At 40.9% G+C, this 22,855-nt stretch overlaps 1 protein-coding gene across 2 annotated transcripts in view; it reads right to left on the bottom strand.

The window, feature by feature from the left end:
- Itih5 (inter-alpha-trypsin inhibitor heavy chain 5) overlaps positions 1–22,855 on the bottom strand; it is a 98,128-nt gene that overhangs the window by 66,658 nt on the left and 8,615 nt on the right. For both annotated transcript variants that reach the window (XM_005071719.4, XM_040755534.1), the window contains exons 2-4: positions 20,679–20,723; positions 3,226–3,389; positions 2,022–2,123 (exon numbers count right to left, since the gene is read on the bottom strand). In XM_005071719.4, coding sequence (XP_005071776.1) covers positions 2,022–2,123; positions 3,226–3,389; positions 20,679–20,723 — 311 coding nt within the window. The remainder of the gene's footprint in view (positions 1–2,021; positions 2,124–3,225; positions 3,390–20,678; positions 20,724–22,855) is intronic.

The raw sequence follows: 22,855 nt of genomic DNA, 5'->3' as shown, positions 1-22,855 counted from the left end.
TACAAGTGAGTGCATACACACACATGCATACACAAGTTACCCATAAATGTATGCATGCACACATTTAAGAGCATTGGGAATGCATTGGTTTAAAAGAATGCAATTATCATCTTAGGTCAGAATGTATATGCTAATAATTCTGACAAAGTAAAAATAAAATATATATTATATAACAAACAGTGGGTACAACAGTTGAGAAGAGATAGAGTGAAGGATGAAAAAGAATATTAATGGAGATAGCCTAGCATAGTCTACTGATGGAGAAAGAAAATGACATTATAAAATTTTGGCTTTAAAAATGGTATTATAAGAGGGCTGATCTCCAAAATATACAAAGAACTCAAGAAACTAGAAATCAAACTACCAAATAATCCAATAAAAATGGGGTACAGATCTAAATAGAGAATTCTCAACAGTACACTTAAGCAGAAAGATACTTAAGGAAATGCTCAGCATCCTTAGTCATCAGGGAAATGCGGATCAAAACCACTCAAGATTCCATCTTACATTGATCAGAATGGCTAAAACCAAAAACACTAATGACAGCTTACACCAGAGATGTGGAGAAATGGGAACACTCCTCCATTGCTGGTGGGAGTACAAACTTATACAGCTGCTGTGGAAATCAGTATGGCAATTTCTTAGAAAATTAGGGATTAACCTACCTCAAGACCCTGCAATATCACTGTTGGGCATGTACCTGAAGGAGGCACATTTACACCACAAGGACATTTGCTCAACTATGTTCATAGCAACATTATTTGTAATAGCCAGATCTTGGAAACAACCTAGATTCCCCTCAAATGAAGAATGGATAAGTAAAATGTGGTATATTTACACAATGGAGTACTACTCAGAGGTAAGAAATAATGACTTTCTAAAATTTGCAGGCAAATGGGCAGAACTAGAAAAAAAATTCTAAGTGAGGTAACCCACAACCAGAAAAACAAACATATTATGTACTCACTCATAAGTGGATGTCAGACATAAAGCAAAAAATACCCAAAACACAATCCATAACACCAGAGAAGCTTGAACCCTCTTACAGAAACAGATGGAAAAATGCAGAAATCCTCAACTAGCCAATGGGCCAAGCTCCTAGAGTACAATTGAAGTGAGAGAGGAGCAAAAATATGAACAAAGGAGTCAAGACCATGATGAGTAAACCTACAGAATCAGCTGACCCAAGCTAGTGAGTAATCACTGACTCAGGTCTGACAAATGGGGAACCTGCATAAGACCAAACTAGACTCTCTTAATATAGGTGACAATGGTGTGACTGGAACAATATATGAGGCTACTGGCAGTGGGTCTAAGACCTAACACTAATGATATAGTGGAGCCCATTCTGTATGGAGAGATACCATGCCCAGCCTAGACACAGGGATGTTGGGGTGGAGAGGTGCCTTGGTCCTGCCTCAACTAGATGATGGGACAGACTTAGTAGACTTCCTATGGGAGGCCTTACCCTCTCCATGGAGCAGAAGGGAGGGGGGAGTGAGGAAGTGGGAGGAGAGGAGGGAGGGGGAACTGGGGTTGGAATGTGAAAAATTAATTAATTTTAAAAAGCACGACATTATTAATGAGACTGCAGATTAAGTATGCAACATAGAATCCATTAACAGGAAACCATATTATCAATTTATTTAGAAGAAATTATGTTTAATTAAATACACAAAAAAATTAAAAAATGGCATTATAAACTCCCTTCATAGCAGAGTCTGTAGATAATGTTTTGTTTTTATCAAGAAATCAATAAAACCATGGAGTAAAAGAGGCAACTATAAAGACAAATGTACACAATTTTTAGAAATATATATTCTAGAAAGCAAGAGTGAGGCATAGGCACAATAAACCTTCCTTATTATTATAACTATTTGCTGCTATATTTATAATCACATATATTAATTATTTTGATTAAAATTAAAAACATTCGAAGGAAGATAACAGATAGACAAGAAGGTAAAGGATGGAATTCTTTTTAAAATTGGATTCTAGTTGCTTAATTAACTGGCACTTACTCATTATTGTCTGTGGTTTTGTTTCTTTTTTCTTTTATTCTGTCATGGCTTTTCTTTTCTTTCTCTGTAATTTCACTCTGATATACTTTGTCTCCGATGAGCCTAAAACACAAGGCAAAGATGTGTTACCAGCTCCAAGACAAACTCCAACATGGTTCTCAGAGTCATGACAACCCCAGAAAATATTTGTATGTGCCTCATGGGTATGCAGATAGAATGCATTCCAGGCTCAGCAACAGTCTTGCATCATGCATTCTGCTCAAGAGCAATTTCCATCAAGACCAAAGGGCAGCACCCCGACCCAGGGTACCTCCATGATTCTATAGGAGAAAACCCCAACATCTCAAACTCCCATAGGAACCCAGCAGCTCACACCTTTCACAGATAAAAGCTAAACACAAAATATCTATCACAGTAATAACTCTGTCTCTAGGGTCCAATTAAGAGGAAATATATTTGATCTAATATCTCAAAGGTTTGGTACTACCTCACTGTTTAGGTCTCAATTTAATCATAGCTCCCTCTAAGCCACTTCCCTGAACTCACTTCCCAAGGGAGCCATTCTTGACAAGAATGATGGTGATAATTATAATACCAGCCCTCAGGAGTTCAAAGCTAGTCTGGGCTACACAGTAAGACTTTGTCTCAGAAAACACAAACAAAAGCCCCTCTCAATCTTTATGCCATAGAGTTTACCTCTGTCTAAAATGATCTCATTTACTAATTCATGTATGTAGTTACTATTTCTCCTTGATTGAAATTTCTAGAGCAGAACAATATTCTCCTTCCTTATACCAATACCCTCAAAGAGTGCCTGTCCTAGAGTGGACATGATGGCATGATGGATGGAGAGGAGGAAAGAAAGAGGGGAAGGAGAAAAATAAAAAATGAGGAAGAAAAGAATGGAATGAAAAGAGAAGAATAGGGAGAAGGGAGAGGGAAGGGGGAAAGGAAGGAAGTTGAGGATGTTAGAAAAGAAGTTAGGGAAGGAAGGGAAACATTAGGAAATTAGAGAGGGAGAGGAAGGGAGAGAAGGAAGGAGGAGACAGAGAATGGAAGGAAAGCAGGCAGCAACCCTCTGGTTCTTAGACTATCTACAGGATATGAATTCTCCCAGTTTGATGGACTATGGACCCCATACTCTCTCAGGTTCACCTTGAACACCCACGGACAACTGTCTGTCTCTGACCATCACATCGCTTACATAGTGAAGTTGGTGATGAAAGCTGCTGCTGGAATCTGCATCTGGAACTCAACATCCTGGTCCTCAGAAGCTCTGTTGAGCACTCTGCAGGAAACTGTGGTGAAGGCATAGCGAGAAATGATGGTAGACTTCACCGAGAACTCTGTCATCAAGGGCTTGGCTTTCTGTGAAGTCAAAATGCACACTCTTCTCAGTGATGCATGGAAATGATTCAAACACTTGATGATAAGTGTGAGTCTCTTCCCGCATGATAAATAATCTCCAACTTGAGAGTCTTTTGGATAAGAGTCCTCTGTCCTTTCTATATCTTGTCCTTAATTCTCTATTTTAATTTGCTTCACTTGTAAAACCAACTTTTACTGGATAATCAATTCATGATGTAGAAGAAACTTTTCAAAACTATTTTTAGACATGTGGTGGTGGCATAAACCTTTAATCCCAGCACTCAGGAGGCAGAGGTAGATGAATCTCTGAGATCTAGGCCAGCCCAGCCTACAGTGAGTTCCAGGATATTCAGGACTACACAGAGAAACCCTATCTCTAAAAACAAAAATAAAAAAACGACCAACCAATTTTTAAATAAGAGAGCACAATAATTTCCAGTTTAACAAAAAAAGTCATATTGCTTAAATAGTAAATTGTTGAAATTTTAGAAGTAAGCGAAATCCATAATTTCTGCTATAAACTTTTAGATCATAATACAGGGCCACTTAGTTTATCACAGCTTCAGAATGTGTCCACTAGAATGCCCAGATTTTCAAGTTTATTTCCATATTCACTCAAAGAAAACTGTAGTCAGGGCCTTCCCCACCTGGATCACAGCTCCATGATTATAAATTAGTCATTATATAAATTAGTACCCAACTCGAGAGACTAGTTATTTAGAACCTAGAAAAAAAGAAAACATAAGTTTGTGATAATTACATTTACCATAAAAGGGTCTTTCAATAAGTATATTTATTTATTTCATGTCTATATATGTGTTGGCAAGCATGCTATCACACTAGTGGAGGTCAGAGGACAGCTTTTTATAAAAGTTGGTTCTCTCCTTTCACCATGAGGACCCCTGGGCTTGAACTCATGTCAGCAGCTTGGAGGCAAGCTCTGTCATTGGCTAAGCCATATTCTTTGTAAGGGCAGTAACTGGTGTGAAAATTGAAGACTGTTCCTTGTTTTGGTTTTGGCTTTTCTAGCTATATCTGGTGGCAGCTCACAGTATAAGCTCCCAAAGAAGGAAATCTTTATGAGGAAATGCACTACTAACCTTGATTCCCTCACTCCAGGAACTGGCTGAGCAACTGACAGGATCCTGGGTTGATTGCATGTCCCTCCTACTCCAATGCAGCTGTTGATGTCTGAACCCCCAGTGTGATGGTATTCAGCTGGATTTGAGTGGCCTTGACAACAAAAAGTCCAAGACCAAGGTCTGTCTGGGCTCAGTTTTTGTTCATGAGCTTGCAAATAGCCAAGTTCATGATGTACGTATGTATGTATGTACAGCATTTTCAGTGTCTGTGTGTGTGTGTGTGTGTGTGTGTGTGTGTGTAGAGAAAGAGAGCAATGAGAAAGAGAGAGAGCAGAGAGAGGAAGGAAGGAAGGAAGGAAGGAAGGAAGGAAGGAAGGAAGGAAGGAAGGAAGGAAGGAAGGAAGGAAAGAAGGAAAGAGACCTCTTCAATACCTCTTCTTACAGGGACATAAATCCTCCATCTTCACCATCTTGTCTCATCGTTCTTATCTGTCAAGGCCACCCAAATTGTAGTATTTTATTATGAATATTCAAGCAGACAGACAAGACAGTCACCCCACTTGGTCTTGAAACAGATGTAGGAGGCGTCTAATTCTCATGCCAGAATGAGGCAGCAAATTACACTCAGTGATGATACACATTGGTGATCAACTTCCAGGCACAGAGATGGAACTTTCTTCTGTTAACCATTACCTGAACATTCAATCCTCATCTGCTTGGTTTCTTTTCAAACCTACAGTCATTTCCCAAATACACATAAAGTTGTGACATGCTAATGTCAAGCAGATTAGTCCTGTGATAGAGAATGTGAATATGAACTTGTTTCTAAGGAGCTATACTCAAAACTATCAGAATAAGCAAAAAATGTATTTGAGGAGTGGACATACATTATGCATAGTGAGTGCAAAGGGAATATGCTAAAATATCCATATGAAGGCACAAACAAGAATCTGAGCCAAATATATGAGCAGAAACAGAAAACTTGGTGTGTTTATGACAGAAAAAAAGACTTCTAGATTTTAGCTCTTGGGAGAAAAAGTTGAGAACTAAATGAGGAGATAGAAGGACTACTGTGTGTCTCTCTGAGACAGGTGGAAGACATACGTTTGGCATGAAGTTCCATTAAGTAATTATCAAGTGCATAAGGGTGGGAGAATGGGGCATATTTGAAATAAGTTTTACAACTCTGAGATACCATCTTACTCCTGTCAGAATGGCTAAAATCAAAACTCCAATGACAGTTTATGCTGGAGAGGCTGTGGAGAAAGGGGAATACTCTTTCATTTCTGGTGGGAGTGCCAACTCCTACAACCACTTAGGAAATCAGTATACAGGTTCCCCAGGAAAATGGGAATCAGTCTACCACAAGACCCAGCTATTCCACTCTTAGGCATATATCCAAAAGATGCACATTCATACAATAAGGACACCTGTTCCACTATGTTCATAGCAGCATTATTTGTAATAGCCAGAACCTGGAAGCAACCTAGATGCCCCTCAACTGAAGAGTGGATAGAGAAAATATGGTACATTTACACAATGGAGTACTATTCAGATGAAAAAACCAATGGAATCTTGAAATTTGCAGGCAAATGGATGGCACTAAAAGAAACCATCCTGAGTGAGTTAACCCAGTCACAAAAAGAGAAACATGGTATGTATTCATTCATATATGGATTTTAGACATGAATCAGGGGAGTGCCAGCACACAATACCACTGCCAGACAGTTTGAGAAACAGAACCTTCATCCAGCGACTGATGGAAGCAGAGGCAGACACGCACAGCTAAACACTGAGCTGAACTCCTGGAATCCAGTGACATAAAGGGAGAACTGATGAGCAAAGGAGTTAGCACTGGGCTGGTTTAACACACAGAAACAGTTGACCTGAACAAGGGGGAGCTCTTGGACCCCAGATTGATGGTTTTGTGAAAAGCATAGGACTGACCCAGACCCCCTGAATGTGGGTGTCAGTGAGAAGGCCTAGGTAATCTATGGGGCCTTGAGTAGTATTTGTCCCTGGCGTACAAATAGACTTTGAGTACCCATGCCACAATATGGGAGGCTCTCTCAGCCGGGACTCATGGGGAAGGGCCTAGGCCCTGCCCTGGATGAAATGACAGACTCTGGAGATCCACCATGGAGGGCCTCACTCTACCTGGGGATCAGAGTGGAGATTGGGTTGGGGACTGAAGGACCTGGTGGGGAAGGTGGGGAAAAGAGGGAGGGAGAGGGAGCTGGGATTGACATGTGAAACAAGCTTGTTTCTAACTTAAATTTAAAAAGGGAATAAAAGAGATAAGTTTTACTTATGAACGAAATGAAATTCTGAGGTTTGGTCTAAGGAAGAGTTATTTTTAAATAGTGGTTCTGTGAGTGCCTTCTTACAGCCTAAGCTTCTGGGAGATGGAGTTAGGAGGACCACGTGTTAAAGCTGAAGTCAGCAAGGATGGGGAGGGGGAAGGATCAGGGACAGAGAGACAGAGGGGTTTGTTTGTACATGACAACACATTACATAGTTAAGACAAAGCAGTACACAGTAGCATGTGCGTATTCAATTATCGCTTGTATGAAAAATATGATCTTGATGCCCCTGAGAGTGTGGAGAAAACACTGATGACCTGTGTGGAAGATGACTGAGTGGCTAGAGAGATCAAACAAGGGCTTGGCTACTCTGTGCTCTTTGTTAAGTGAACAATGCGATTATACTTACTTGAAAACAAAATTTGAATTTTGTAATTACAGCACAAAACAGTTCATCAAATTCAGTAAGACTTTTGCAGAATCCTATCAGAATTTCATTATATTTATTGTTTTAGGGAAATTAATATTTATATGATATGCACTTCAATTTGTTCAAAGTTGACTTTGCCAACAAAAAGTTAGAATGTTCCCCATACTAGGAGGGATAAAATGGTCCACACCATTAATCTCTGGTCTACAGAGTGCGTTCCAGTACAGTCAGAGAAACCCTGTCTCAAAAAAAGTGAGGGGGCAGGAGAAAAATGGTTGTCAAAGTAGGGTCCTCTCACTATCGGTGTCACTGAAAACTTATCAGAGAGGCAGTCTGCTACCTCACTCTACCACACAGACCCAGGAGCTTGGAACAGTCTGTCTGAACAAGCTGTTCAAGGAAAGAATGCTCACATTCGAGAATTTTTTTGGTAACTTACAGTGTCTTTTGTTTTGCTTTGTTTAGTTTTTCGAGACAGGCTTTCTCTGCATCTTTGGAGCCTGTCCTGGAACTCACTTTGTAGACCAGGCTGGCACTGAACTCACAGAGATTCACCTGCCTCTGCCTCTTGAGTGTTGTGACTAAAGGTGTGCACCACTACCACCTGCCATAGTGACTTTCTTTATCTGTGATTTGAGATGGATCAAATACGCCACTAGGATCACATCACATTCTGAGAACCATGAAGCCCAACAGTAAGCTAAAAGTAAGGGATGCAGCCTTGGGGTTCAAGAACTCATACCCCAATTCAGGAACAATTGCATTGCCCAACACTGTTTTATGACAATCTGGTCTCTCTCCCTAGATGTGATTTTATCCAAGGGAAATTCCAGATGTACTTTAACAAACTGCTTCTGTGAAATGATACTATTAAAAATCTTTATTACATTTTAGAAAAACGAGAATTAGGTCAAAGAGAGACGGCGAGGATGGTGGTCTCAACAGCATGACAGCCTGCCACGTTTATGAAAGTTTAAATCTGTATCTCATCATCTTTCAGGGCAAAAATCCTAAAGTGAATCATGAATTGAGATGAAACATTGACTTTGATCTCGGGAACAGGTTTTCTTACTAAATTAAACATGATTAAATATATTCTTTTCTCTCCAAATCTGAAGGCACACACAAAAACTGTTCACAGCTGTGCTCTTGAGAATTTTCAAAAAGCCTAAAAGATACTATTGCACACAATTCTGCTCTGATTTCTAAAAATGCACTAGAAAGAAAAAAGAAATCTGTGAAAACAAAATACCAAGTACTGTGAGATAACTTTTTCTACATAGCTTTACTTAAAATTTAAACTTTCTCAAAAAAAATTTCAAGAAGGGGATTCATTCATCAAGAGTGCATAGCACATGTCAGAGGACTCATTTTCAGTTCTCAGCACCCATATCAAGCATTAGTCACCTGTAATGCAAACTCCAGGGGACTCTGACACCTCTGGCTTCCATGAGAAGTCATCTGTATATACTGTATATACTATACACATAATTTTAAAACATATAGTTTTTAAAAAGAAAATGATGACGCCTTGGGGCTGGAGAAACAGCTCAGTGGTTAAGAACATGCCCTGCTCTTCCAGGGGACCCCTAGGTTTGATTCGTAGCACCCACATGGCACCTCACAACCATATGTAACTTTAGTACTAGGGGATCTAACACCTTCTTCTGTCTACCTCAAGCACCAGGCATGTGCATGGTACACAGACATGCATGTAGGTAAAGCATCCATGTATGTAAATACAAAAAAAATGTATCAAGTATCAATTTGTATAAAGTCTGGTGTATATGGTTAAAATTTCAGATTACACCAAATGTAATAACAAGTAAGGCTCTCCCTCCCACCCTGAACTCACAGCTCCATTCCACAGATGTGGTATTTAATGGTTTGAGGTATACCCTTCTACAACTGGGTTCAGTATTCATGTACTTACTTGGGTTTCTGGTGAGTGTGTGTGTGTGTGTGTGTGTGTGATGTACTAATTTGCTCATCTTTATTTATCAATTCCAATTATATTGTGCAACAGAACAAACCAGTCTAAAACTTGGTAGCTTAACAATTGTTCTTCTTCACATACTTTCTGTATACCGAGCTCAGAAAACCTTGGCCTCCTTCACAGCCAACTGGAGAATGGAGCTAAGAACTAATTCAGAGCTGGCTGCTGTCTTCCTGTTCTATGTTGACCCAACAGCAACCCAAGGTGGTCAGTCCTTTCACATGAGCAAAGCTCGGTTAATTCGCAGCCTCCTCAGAGCCTGTGGTGGCTGGAGACTTCGCTAACCATGTGATAGTTTTCCCAGCAGTGAGGTGGAAGTTACACTATGTGCTCTAGCGTCCAAAATCTATTAGCTAGCTGGGCCTGGTCCAGTTATTTGCAATGCTGAGGCAAGGGAGTGGCAATTTCAAGTCCTACCCAGGCTTCAGTGAGCTCAAGGCCATCTGGGACAACTAACTGAAATCCTATCTTAAAATTAAAGAGTATAAAGAATATGATATGGCTCAATGGTAAAACACTTGCCTAGTACATGGGAGGCTACAGGTTTAAGTGCCAATACTGAAAACAAAACGAAACAAAAAAACAACATAGTCTTACTCTGTTGACAAAAACAATCACAAAAGAATCCTGTTTCCATGGTAAAGAGCATATATATGTACCACCTCAGTGGGAGAAATGGGTTATCAAAGTGCCACCATCTTTGGAAAATGCTACTGAATAAAACTATCTACCTGTTTTTGATAGTTGCATAGAATTCCATTGTATAAGTGCAATGCATTTTAACTAGCCAGCTCAATACCATCCATCAAGCCCTTGTGTTTAATTTCATTGTGTTTCAAACTCCCTTCAAATCTCTGCCCTGTGATTCATTTACAGGGATGGACAATCTGTGGTAGGTAGACCACCCATTCCTGTAAAGGAGTGCTTGTTGGAATACAGCCACAAATTGTTTACATAGGATCTAGAGATGCTTAGGTGCTGGTACAGCAGAGTAGAGAGGACTTCCATTGTTGTAATGGAGAATTTAAATAAACTGTTCTCATATGGTTTGCTATTCTGGTGTCCACCATTAAAACAGTTTAATCTGGTATCAGTTAGTCAAACACCTTAACTGATTAATGATGTGTTTTACAAGGAGATCTCCAATTATTTGGCTAATAATAGTTTTAAATGGTCAAGTTCAGAATAATTGAGAAATTTTCACACAAAAATCCACAACTAACAAAACATGGGGCATCTTTGTCTGGCATTTGTATGCAGCACTGTAGTCTACTAGCAGTCATGTACAGGCTGTCTCTTCCAATCCAGTTTCCAGTCCACATCCATACTCTGGTTCACTGGCGGCCTTACCAACTCTCAGATATCTCAGTGACTCTGAGGCTGCCAGTAGCCAAGTTTCCCTGTATTTTTAGCACGTTTTTTCTTATACCGATTGTATTTCACTCCTGTACATTCTATATAGCTCTAGATTAAGAATGGCTGCCATCAGTTTCTCCCTTATTTAGAGGAGCACTGTCCTAACAATGTAGAAACATTATCCAACGAAGTGTAACAGGGCAAGCATCCATCAACAGATGAATTGATAAAGAAAATGGGGTATATGATACAATGTAATCTATGTACCCTAAAAATGAAAGACCATCCTGTCACACCCTTCAATAATAGTAATGCTTGAAGCCAGTAGGCTAATTGAAAATACTAGACACATAAAGACAGGTACTATATGAAGCTAAGGCACCTAATGTGGTTGGAGAAAGGAACTGGGATTCATTTATGGTACAGAGTTTCAATTTAGCAAATAGTTCTGGAGATACTAGTTGATATACCTAATGACACTGAACTACAGTTTGAAAGGGGGCTAAGATGGCATCGTTATACTTGTATTGCTACACACACAAAAAAAGGGGGAAATGGAGTTGCTGTATACAGGTCCTAAAAATCAGGCTAGAGCAGTCCAATAGCCATGGTGGCCTCTCGGCTGCTTATGGATTTTCTTCAGGGCAAATGATATAAATGTTGGTACAATCATGGGGAAGATATATGTGATAATAAATGTTATGGGGACAATGAGCAGTTAGTTTATCTTCCACTGCCTGGGTATATAGACCACTGAAATAATTGGCAAAGAAACATCCTGGGATGTGGATGGAAGCATGGTGCCTTCTAAATGGCATTGCTGGCTTCACTGCATAACTGGTGATCCACTGCTGACAAAACTACTTGCTGGTAAATTCACTGGAGGAAATAGTAGATTCAACGTGATTAGCACTCCAAAACAGTACATGCCATATTCTACCAGTAGAAAGGAAAGTCACCCAGGGGTCCCACCATCAACACTTTATCAGTAAAGACAATGAAGACATGCTCAGCACACACAATACACAGTGTTGTATGGAATCACACTTTTGCTGCTGACCGTGGATGTCCTTGTTTCTCCTCCCATTGCACGGTGAAGTTACCTCCCCATTGAGTCTGGACCTCAGTGCTTTGCATCATCTACAGAACACACTGGAAGCTATATTTGGGAACTACCATAGCAAAGTCTGAAGCTTTTGTCCAAGTGTCCTAGAACATTCCTTTTCTGAGGTCTGAAATTACCAGGTATTGTACTGCTACAGAGACCACACACAGACATCAGAGTTCTCCTAATTGCAAACATCCTTGTCAAGCTCAACATGGAGAGAAACTGTTTTGAATCCTCCACATCAGCTCAGCTGCTAGACAAATACTTCTAAGTGACTTCTGTCTAAATCATAAGATTACTTACTTCTGCCTAAATTGTTGCCTCCAGCATCATGCAAGATGGCTGCTGCTTTAAGCCACTGAGTTTTGCATGAAGGTTTTTCCACAACAGTGGAAGACAGGAGTACCTATGCAACATGTATAGTATGTGAGTTTGTTGTTCAGTGTAACTTGACCTGGAGTGGAATACAGTCACATTTTCTTGGTTATTTCAAACTCTGTGCTAGTCTACATCTAGAGCAGTAGTTCTCAACCCATTGGTTATAACCCATTTGAGGGCCAAGTGGCCCTTTCACAAGGGTTGCCTGAGACCACAAGAAAACATGGATATTTATATTACAGTAGCATAATTACAGTTATGAAGTAGCAATGAAAATGATTTTATGGTTGTGGGTCACTACAACATGAGGAACTGAATTAAAGGGGCATAGCATTAGGAAGGTTGAGAAACACAATCTAGAGGGGCTTGGGGGGCTTTTTCTGTAAACTAGACTTCTACAAATCAAAACTGTCCTTGGGGGACTGGATAGATGGCTCAGTCAGTAAAATGTTGGCCACACAAGTCTGAAGACCAAGTTCAGAGTCCCTAACACCCACTTAAAATGTCAGACATGATGGCACACGTTTATAACTCCAGCTCTGTGGAAGTGAATGTAGTAGGATCCCTGGCACTCACTGGCCAGCCAGTCTAGCCAAATTGATGAGATCCATGTTCACCGAGAGATACTGCCTCAAAAATAGGGTAGAGAGCAATTGGGAAACATAGAAGACACCCAACATTGACCTCTGTCCTCCACATGCACACTTGTACACAACTACATGTACACACACACATACTCGACTGCATAGTCTCCTCCACACACTAAATCCCCTTGAAACTTTTTTTAGAAAAGGTCAAAGTATAAATTATAAAGACAAGCTATAAAGGGAAAGATGCTCTCAAGTTGGGTCTTTTTTTTTCTTTGCCTTTGCAGGCTAAAGTCATTTACTCTATGACTTCACCAGGTGATTAACCCAACGTGACCTTCGGAAGCCCAGGTTGCCAATCCTGGTCCTCTCCTTAAAGGATTCCAGAGACATCCCTCCTGGACACAGCCTTCATGTGACATTTGTTAGATAACCAAGGAAACAGAGAACACCCAAAATATAATAACCATAGCCTGGTCTTTGCCGCTGACTCAGAGGTTACCTGTGAGAGTCTCTGGTTCTTCAGTAAACTGAGAACTCTAAAGACAGGATATTGAACTGAATCTGTCCCTTACTAGTGTTGCAGTTGTACATTATCCAAAAATTCTTAGCAACTTTTCATATAACTCTTTTGCTTGAGAGTATGGTATTTGCCCTTGGACAAGGGTTTATTAAGTTTACAACTTAGTTAAACAGTTTTATCGCTCTCCAAATAAAATTTATCTCCTTTTGGTGCAGAGTTCTGGTCCAGTACTATTTTTAAATAATTAAAAGTTTATTCCTTTAGTATTGTAATATCGTGTTGATTGATTCTTGCTTTTGAAAAAATAATTTTGCTGAGTTTTAAATGTTCAGAAGCTGTTGACAACCAATGGTTGCTGGGAGAGGAAAAGTAGGTCTTCTTTAAGGGCGTGACCACTGGGTCCACCATGGTGGAAGGCCACATGTGCAGCAGTATATGGGCAGCACAAATTTGACTTAATGGCTGCTGGGAGAGGAAAAGTAGGTCTTCTTTAAGGGTGTGACCACTGGGTCCACCATGGTGGAAGGCCACATGTGCAGCAGTATATGGGCAGCACAAATTTGACTTAATGGGTTTAGAGGAAGGAGTAGGAGAAAGAGGAGGGTGGAAAAGGAAGATGAGGAAGAAGATGCCACAAACTTGCTTGGGTGGGTAGGGAAGTCATGGTGGATCTGGGAGGAGTTGGGATGGATATGGGAGGAGTTCGGAGAGGAAGGATGAATGTAACCCCAAATAAATTATATGAAATTCTCAAAGAAAAAAATTTAAATTACTAAAAAGTGCAATAAAACAAAATTGGGGTTAGAGAGATGGCATAGCAGTCAAAGTTCTTCCAACAACCCAAGTTTAGTTCCCAGAACCCACGGCAGAGCAACCAACAATCACCTGTAACTCCAGCTCCAAGGAATCTGACACACCCTCTTCTGGCACCAAAAGCACCCACACACATGTGCTTCACACACACACACACACACACACACACACACAAGTACATCTTTAAAAGTAAATAAATGAAACTTGAAAATCAGGAATAGAGAGTAAAGGAGCTAGCCACCAAGCCTGATGGCCCAAGTTCAATCCCTGGAACTCAAATGTTGGAAAAAGAGAAATGACTCCTCCAAGTTGTCCCCTGACTTCCATATGTGTGCCTTGGCACATGTGTGCCCCCTCATATACCAAATACATAAGTGACATGTAATGAAAGTGAAAAATCAGAAGATGCCCAATAAACTGTTATTTCAGTAGTTTATGCCTCAGTTCCCACAACATTACCTCAAGAACACGAGCCATGGCTTCTGAGCCCAGGGAGGTGATTAGAAGAGTGGCAAATCAGTTAGTTTACAGTTCTGCCTGATTATGTTGTCTCAGGAGTCCCTGCAGTTACCCCACATCTTTGTCTCTTACTACAGCAGCTCTGGTCTAGAACCTCTCAGAACCAAGTATGTGTGTGTGCAACTGTTAGCAACCATGTCTTACCCCTGCCCCTACTGTATGGTAAATATACGGTGAATGGGAATCATAACAGTGGTGACTTCTCCATCCCTCTCTCTCTTCTTACTTTCCTCTCTCCCTCTTCCCTCCATATCTTCCTTTCTTCTCCTTTCCATTCCCCGGATCTCAGCACAGAAGCGACTTGGGACTGGAAAAATGGCTCAGTCATTGACGTGTTTGCCATGTCAGCATGAGACTGTGACTCCCATCCCCAGACACATGTAAAGAAAATCTGACATGGTGGAGAGTGCTGGCAATCTCAGTGTTGAGGAGGGAGACACAGAAGGGTCCCCAGGCTGCCTGGAAGCCCACCCTGCTAAGCCAGTGAGCTCCAGGCCAGTGAGAGACTATCTCAAAACACAAGATGGGCAGCTCCTGAGGAGCAACACCTGAGACTGACCTCTGGCCTCCACAGATATAAGCACAATTTTGCATGTGCACCCTGCCCCCAACATACGCATGCACCCACAAACACATATACATGTTTACATACTAAAATGAAAACAACTTTAAAAGTATTTGTGAAAGTGAAATGAATTTTCTGACTCTTGTTTTTTTGGTTTTGGGAGGTGGGTTTTATTTGGTTGGTTGGTTGGTTGGTTGGTTGGTTGGTTGGTTGCTTGGTTGGTTGCTTGGTTGGTTGCTTGGTTGCTTGGTTGGTTGGTTGCTTGGTTGGTTGGTTGGTTGGTTGGTTGGTTGGTTGGTTGGTTGGTTGATTGGTTGCTTGGTTGGTTGGTTGGTTGAGGTTTTTATTTGGGGATTTCTTTTGAAGTTTTTGGTTTGAGTTTGGTTTTTTGTTTGTTTTGGGTGTTTTTTTTTGGTGTTTTGAGACAGGTTTCTTTGTGTAGCTTTGGAGTCTATCTTGGAACTCTCTCTGTAGACCAGGCTGGCCTCAAACTCACAGAGATGCCCCTGCCACTGTCTCCTGAGTGCTGGGATTAAAGGTGTGCACCACCGCTGCCTGGAGAATTTTCTGACTAAAAAGAAGTGTATATCCATCAGAAATGTAATAAGCTAGTGTTTCTTAAGCACTCCTACAGTGTTTAAGACTGTATTTCATGAAGGTTTGAGAAGAACTATTCCAGCTGGCTACTTATCTCAAGGCACTTGAAAAGTATATTTGAAGAAAGGGGGAGAAATACAAAACAATGTACAAAGATATAGGAGTGAGATGTACATGTAATTTGAGAAGGGCAGATAGAGAGATACATACTGACAGAAATGAGAAGACGTCATAGGGACTGTGACTGCCAGACTTTCCAGAGCTCAGAAGAAAGATAAATGGCAGTGCTGTAGAATATCCCTTTACATTGCGTAGTTGTGATTGGTTTAATAAAAAAAGCTGACTGGCCAATAGCTGAACAGAATAAGGTTAGGCAGGGGAGCTAGACTAGGAGAATGCTGGGAGGAAGACTTACAAGCCAGATGCAGAGGGAGCAGGAGATGACCATGCCATGTTAATAAATGTATCACCATGGAGCAGAGCATAAATGAGGAAGCTGGGTTAGCTTAAAATGTAAGCGCTAGTTAGGAATAAGCCTGAACTACTGACCAAGCATTTATAATTAATAATAAGACTCTCCTGTGGTTATTTGATATTGGTTGTGAGACAGGAAAATTCCACCTACAAGGCTGTGGGTTCAGCTTAATAGTAGAGCTGCTTACATGCATGCATGCATGGGGTCCTGGGTTCAGTACTCAGGCCCCACAAACAAACAGAAAAAGGAATAAAACTATAAGAGAAAGATAATTCAGTGATGTCTTCAAAGTGTGAAAAAAGGTTTTAAAAAATAGATTCCAAAATTTAGATGGTGAAAGAGAATGAAAAGGATGTTCTAGACTGAGAATGTAGTGCAGTGATGAGAGTGTTTCCCTAGCATGTATGAAGCTCTGGGTTCAACCAACAATGGGTGGGAAAAAAGAAAAGAAAAGAACAGAAAATGGGCACAAAAGGCATGAAATAAACCATGTCTGTTCCAAGAGTGGTGACTACACCAGATTAATTAGGAAAGGGGCACAGTGAGAAGCATGTGGGGAAAGTAGGTGACAAGTGGGCGAATCAGTCAGGCCCTGCCAGCGGAAAGCAAACACAGAGCTTTGCATGCAGAAGTCTATGAAAATGTGCCATAAATGGGAGACTATAAAAGAGTTGTCTCACATTTTCCCAATATACTTCTTAAAAATTCAACATGGTCACCGTATTTGTATATAAATAATTATTTTCTTGGGAGATGTCAACTGGAAAATACAAAGCAGAAAAAAACAACTTCCTGTGACATAATGTAATTTCTTCATTATTTTTTTCCTCCAAAACCAACCCAGATGGAAAAGTAGTTTGAGGCAGGGTGTGTCTTAATTAGCTGCCAGAGGGACCAGAGGTTTGGGTATGACTCACGGGAGTCATTTAACATCAAGCCACCCAGAGGATGTCATGAATTACCCAAGTCACCATCTGGAAATGTCACTGTGGAATGTTTGGGACACTGCCCAGTTGCCAGAGCCCAGTTCAGTCCCCTCTTCCTAGAAGATTATTAACCCTTTGGTGCTTGATCCCCGACTAATCATTCTTTTCTTTTTTTAAAAAGATTGGTTTCGTTATTCTTATTTTGTATATTTGCCTACATGTACATATGTGAGCCATTTGCATGTCTAGTGCCCACAGAGGCCAGAAACAAATTTGGATCCTCTGGAACTGGAATTACAGAGCGTTGTGAGTGGCCATGTGTGTGCTGGGAGCTGAACCCAGGTTCTCTGGGGAAAGCACTGTGCTATCTCTGCAGCTCCCTGGCCTAACATTACACTATTTACAGTCACTAGGAGAGACACACTGAGAGCAGGTACAGAACGTGGCTAACTTCATGCTCCCTTGTTGTATGGGAGAGAAGGTTGGAATGGAGCAGGTGACTGCATGCTAGGTCCCTTCACTCAACCTTCAGACCTCTTCTCTTTTAAGAAAGTGTGTAGTAGTCACTGCTGAAGTTTCCTCGGGTGCTGTATTCATCACATGGGGGGAGTCACTCCCTCCTCCATTTGCAGACAGAACATGACACCAGCCCCGATTCACCCACTCACATTCGTCCAATATCCACAGCCAATGCCTCCTGACATTTAGAGATAGGAACATTAAGTGTAATTATTCCTATCCATAGGGAAACATCCATTCTGTGATCTTCCGAAAACGACTCTCTGATGATTAGAGTTGGGGATGGGGAGATAGACACAGGCGTACACAGCATCCATGAGAGACTGATGGTCAGCACCAAGCCACCGGCTGTCCTGACTATAATTTATACAGGGTTACATGAGGCCATTTTCATGCAAGTAAAATGCACTTTGGGCATATTCCCCACGACCCTCCTCTTTACCCAACTCCCATCAGTCCCCTTCATTCCTCTGACAAGTTTCACTTCTACTTATGTCACTATACGTAAATAATTTTATGTATCTATAAGCTCTAGAACCCACAAGCAAGAGAGAACATGCGATCTCTGTCTTTCTGAGACTTAGCTCACTTAGTATGATTCTCTCCACTTGTATCCATTTTCCTGCAGATGACATAACCTGGTGTTCCAGCATTCCTGGCTGTGTTCCTGGAGAGATTCCTTCCCTCCTTCTAGAGACACCAGTGACCACCCTGCTAGTACATCTTTAATACAAAAATCACATTTCCTGGGTTTTTATTATCCACACCCCTGACCACTTCCTCTATCAAACACTCACATAGTAAACTAATTCTCTCTTCGCCCCAAATCACCCAACAACCAGGTACTGAGCAATGAGGGACAGCTGTTACAGCCCAAAGCCTGCCAAAGTGACTCCAAGTATCCGATCCTACGCTTACTGGGCACATCCATGCTCTCACTCATTCCTTCCCATGAAAATCTTAATAGATGCTCTGGGCTGTGCTCCACCAACCACCCAACCCACTACTTCCTGACCGGCCCTGGTGCTTCTGTGTGTGGTTTTGTATGCAGATCACAGTTCCTGTTACCAGGGACATGGGAGTGTAAAGTTCTTCCATCACGTCAATCATTTCAGTGTTTGTGTATCATACCACACTGAAATAAAATAATTCCTGGCACAAATTTGAGAATACCTCCTACCAAAGGGCTACCAAGAAGGACCCCTAATGTCAGAGGATAAATGACAGCAGTAAATTGTTTTAAGAAAACTAGTCAGTCTTTTAAGTATGATGGAAGCTCAGATCTAAAAATCCCCTGATGTTTAAAACACAGTGAGTTTGTGTGTGTGTGTGTGTGTGTGTGTGTGTGTGTGTGTGTGTGTGGTGTACATCCAAGGACTTCTATAAAAAGAGAAATCTAATTAGTTTTTAACATAACCAGACATATCTCTGTGGTCTTGACAATGGTGGGAGAATCCTAGTTGTGGCTGCCAGTTTCTGTTCATTAGTTAAAACCTGGACCATTCTGAGCTGTCTACTTTCTATTTGTTAATTATGATTTGGAACATACTGAGAACCACAGTTGGTGAGAGGTAGCTAGAGACTCCAGGCACAGGCAGAAGCCAGATCATACAATCTCATGTAACTAACTATAGAAGCTACATTCAGAGTTTTGCTCTCTTGGTGATAAGAGGTTAAAGACGTGGCATATGCATTGCTCCTGGAAAGACCCTTCATGGATAGAGCTCATGCTCAAAATGTGTAATGCATGAGAAAATAAGACTTGGAAATTTTAAGAGGTTTCAAAGAAAATGGAAGAGATCATATGAACTGTGAAGATGACAGGATCTGAAAATCTTTGTAACTGCCGGACATGGTAGCACACGCCAGCAATCCTCCATGAATTTGGGAAGTAGATGCTGGAGGATCAGGATTCAAAGGACAAGCTGGGCTGCAGAGAGAGTTTGAGGCCAGGTGGGGATACATAAGACCCCTTCTCAAAATAAAAAGTCTTTGGTGGCACATGCCTTTAATCCCAGCACTCAGGAGGCAGAGGCAGGCAGATCTCTGTGAGTTCGAGGCCAGCCTGGTCTACAAAGTGAGTTCCAGGACAGCCTACAAAGCAACACAGAGAAACCCTGTCTCCAAAAAAAAAGTCTTTTTAATCAATAACAAAATTTAGAGGCTATAAAAGAAAGGACAAACATAGGAACCCAAAATGTTTACACAGCAACTATACCAAAAAGAAACAAACAAAAATCAGCAAACCGATAGTGTGTTTCTGAGGGAATCTTCCAATTCTAAAAACAGATGTCTCCAGTAGCATAAGGATCCCTGATGAGTTCACAATTAGGGAGATTAAAACTAATAGAAGGAATAAGAGCAGAGTCAAAATAAAGGCATTTCAGAGATTAGCTATTCCAGATGACCAACAATATTTTCAGATGTCAAAATTTGTTCATAGTCAGGGAATGTGTTCACAGGCTCTGTCATGTATGGAGAGCCCATCCGACCCTCACCACACAATACTTCAATCTACAAATGCTGTTCACTTCCAAAGGCCTTATTTCCTGAATAAAGATATTATAAAAATAAACAAATACTTAAATACTATATTTAGATTTTTTGTTCTTAATACAGATACTTGTCTTTGTGTGTGTTGGGGTGGGAGGGAGTACTATACACTCATGAGCACACAGGCAAAAGCCGGAGGAAGCCCTCAGGAATTCCACTCTATCATTCCCTCTCATTCCATTGAAGCAGTGTCTCTCACTGAACTGGAGCTAGACTGACAGCCCCCAAGCTCTAGTGGTCCTCCTGTGTCCACTTCATATAGCAACAGTGTAACAGGCCTGCATGCAGTCACATTAGGCTGTTTACATAGGTGCTGGGGATTTGAACTCTGGTCCCCATGCTTGTGCAACAAGCACTTTACCCATTGAGTCATCTCTCTAGTTCCTCAAGAAAGAAATATCCCCTTTGAGAAAACTTCTAAAGGAATCAGCTACACTGTTTCATGCTAGACTTCTTCTCTATGGAGGACCAGGAGCTTTGGGGAACCAGCATCTAGATCCTGGTTCAAAGGAAGCAGAAGGATGAAGAAATTGAATGTGGTATCTGTGGGTATACGTACCAGCCTTTGCAAGAGCCTGAGTTGTCTGGGCACCCTGAGTGCGACCTGGAAAGAGAGAAGAAATATAAAATAGGACTGGGAGGTATTCATGAATGAGTCATGTGCAGTTGTTAAAACCCATTCAAATTCATCACTAAGGATATCTAGCTTGAAACGTAGTTCTGGCTTTTATTATTATTATTATTATTATTATTATTATTATTATTATTATTATTATTCAGAGAGTGTTTTTGTAGGCTGGAAATAGAATCCATTATTCTTAGCTCTGCTTGACTCAGAATCCATGAGGCCAAACTTCCTCATCATCTGGGTGTGCCTACATCTGCAACAGTGACAAGAACAGCGATACTCATGAAATGCTTGCATTCTGCTTCACTCAGTCTTTGGCTTGACATTAAATTCCTTGCTATTGCATCAATTACATCATTGTAATACAGGCATTTGGCCTTCTTCTGGTACATTCCTATTCACTGCAAGACTCTAGGAAATCCACATGCAATGCTGAAGTTACCCTCGATTGCTTTAAAGATTTCTTTTCTATAAGATTTCTTCTATTTTTCTCATAGGTAAGAGACAGGTATGGAAAAAAATAATAAATTTTTTCCCATAAAAAATCACGTGAACTGAAGAGATGTCTCAACATTCTTCAAAAGACCCAAGTTCAATTCCCAGCACTCACATGGTGGCTCACAACAGTCTATCACTACAGTTCTAGGAGGCCCATAATCCTCTCTGACCTCCATGAGCACCAGGAATGCAAATGTTATACACTTACAGAGAGGCAAAACACCCATAAATATAAACATAAATAAATCTCAAATAAAAAAGATTAAAATCATGGTGACAATAAGCCAGTCCCTTAATGATGCTAGCTTCTCTTTGAGTATCACACACACACAGCAAACCCATTTAAATAATAGAATCATGATGGTTATTGCTAGGAGTAGCATGTCCTTTCAGAAATATAGAACAGATAATTGAAAATTATGCCCAGGATTTACACATTTAAAATCTATTTTGTCTTTAATTGTGTGCCTGTATTTCTGTATATGGTGCTGTACACGGCCAGAGGCTTTAGGTTCCCCTAGAGCTGGAGAGCAGAGCTCTGACCCCTCTGTGAGAGCAGGAAGCATGCTTAACCTCTGAGCCATCTCTCCAGCCCTACTTTACAATGCTTAAATAGCTTTTTGAGGTGTAATTTTTATACCACGAAATTCATTCATTTTGTGCATGAGTATCTTTCTCTGTAAGGAGTGGAGAGCCATCACCACAACCAGAGAAGTTTTTATTAACTTTCTAAGAAGAAACTCTGGAGCCTGTGGACATGACTTGGTGTGCAAAGTGATTGTGTGCAAACATGAGACCTTGAGTTCAATCCCAAGGACCCACATAGAAATCCAGGTGCAGCAGCACACACAAAGAGCCCCAGGACTGCCAGGAAGTGGAGGTCACAAGAGGATTCCTGGAGCTTGTTGGCCAGCCAGTCAGAAGAAACAGCAAGTCCCGGATTCAGTGAGAGACTCTGTCTCAGGAAATAAGGGAAAGAGTGATGGGGACAATGCCCACACACATGTGTAAGTATGCACACAGACACATCACACACTCAAATACACCGACACAGACATATACACAGAGATATACATACACACAGAGACACCTACACACATACAGATACACATTCACACACAAACACCTACACACAGACACACGGAGAGATACACAGACATGCACGCAGACACTCACACACATACACACATACACACACAAAGACACATAAACATAGAGACAAACATGCACACAGAGAGAGACACAGACACACATATACACAGAGAGAGACACATACACACAGACACATATACACAGAGACACAGATATACACACGCAGAGATATACATAAACACAGAGACACATACACAGAGATACACACAGACACACACACAGACATACAGACATACACACACAGAGACACATACACACACAGACAAATATACACACACACACACACACATACTCACACATACTCACAGACACATATACACAGAGACACAGATATACACACGCAGAGATATACATAAACACAGAGACACATACACAGAGATACACACAGACACACACACAGACATACAGACATACACACACAGAGACACATACACACACAGACAAATACACACACACAC

Source organism: Mesocricetus auratus, unplaced genomic scaffold (genome assembly GCF_017639785.1).
Source record: "Mesocricetus auratus isolate SY011 unplaced genomic scaffold, BCM_Maur_2.0 Super-Scaffold_100013, whole genome shotgun sequence".
NCBI classification, from domain to species: domain Eukaryota; kingdom Metazoa; phylum Chordata; class Mammalia; order Rodentia; family Cricetidae; genus Mesocricetus; species Mesocricetus auratus.
Note: the sequence above shows the minus strand (reverse complement) of the source record. Positions and strands in the feature narration are given on the sequence as shown.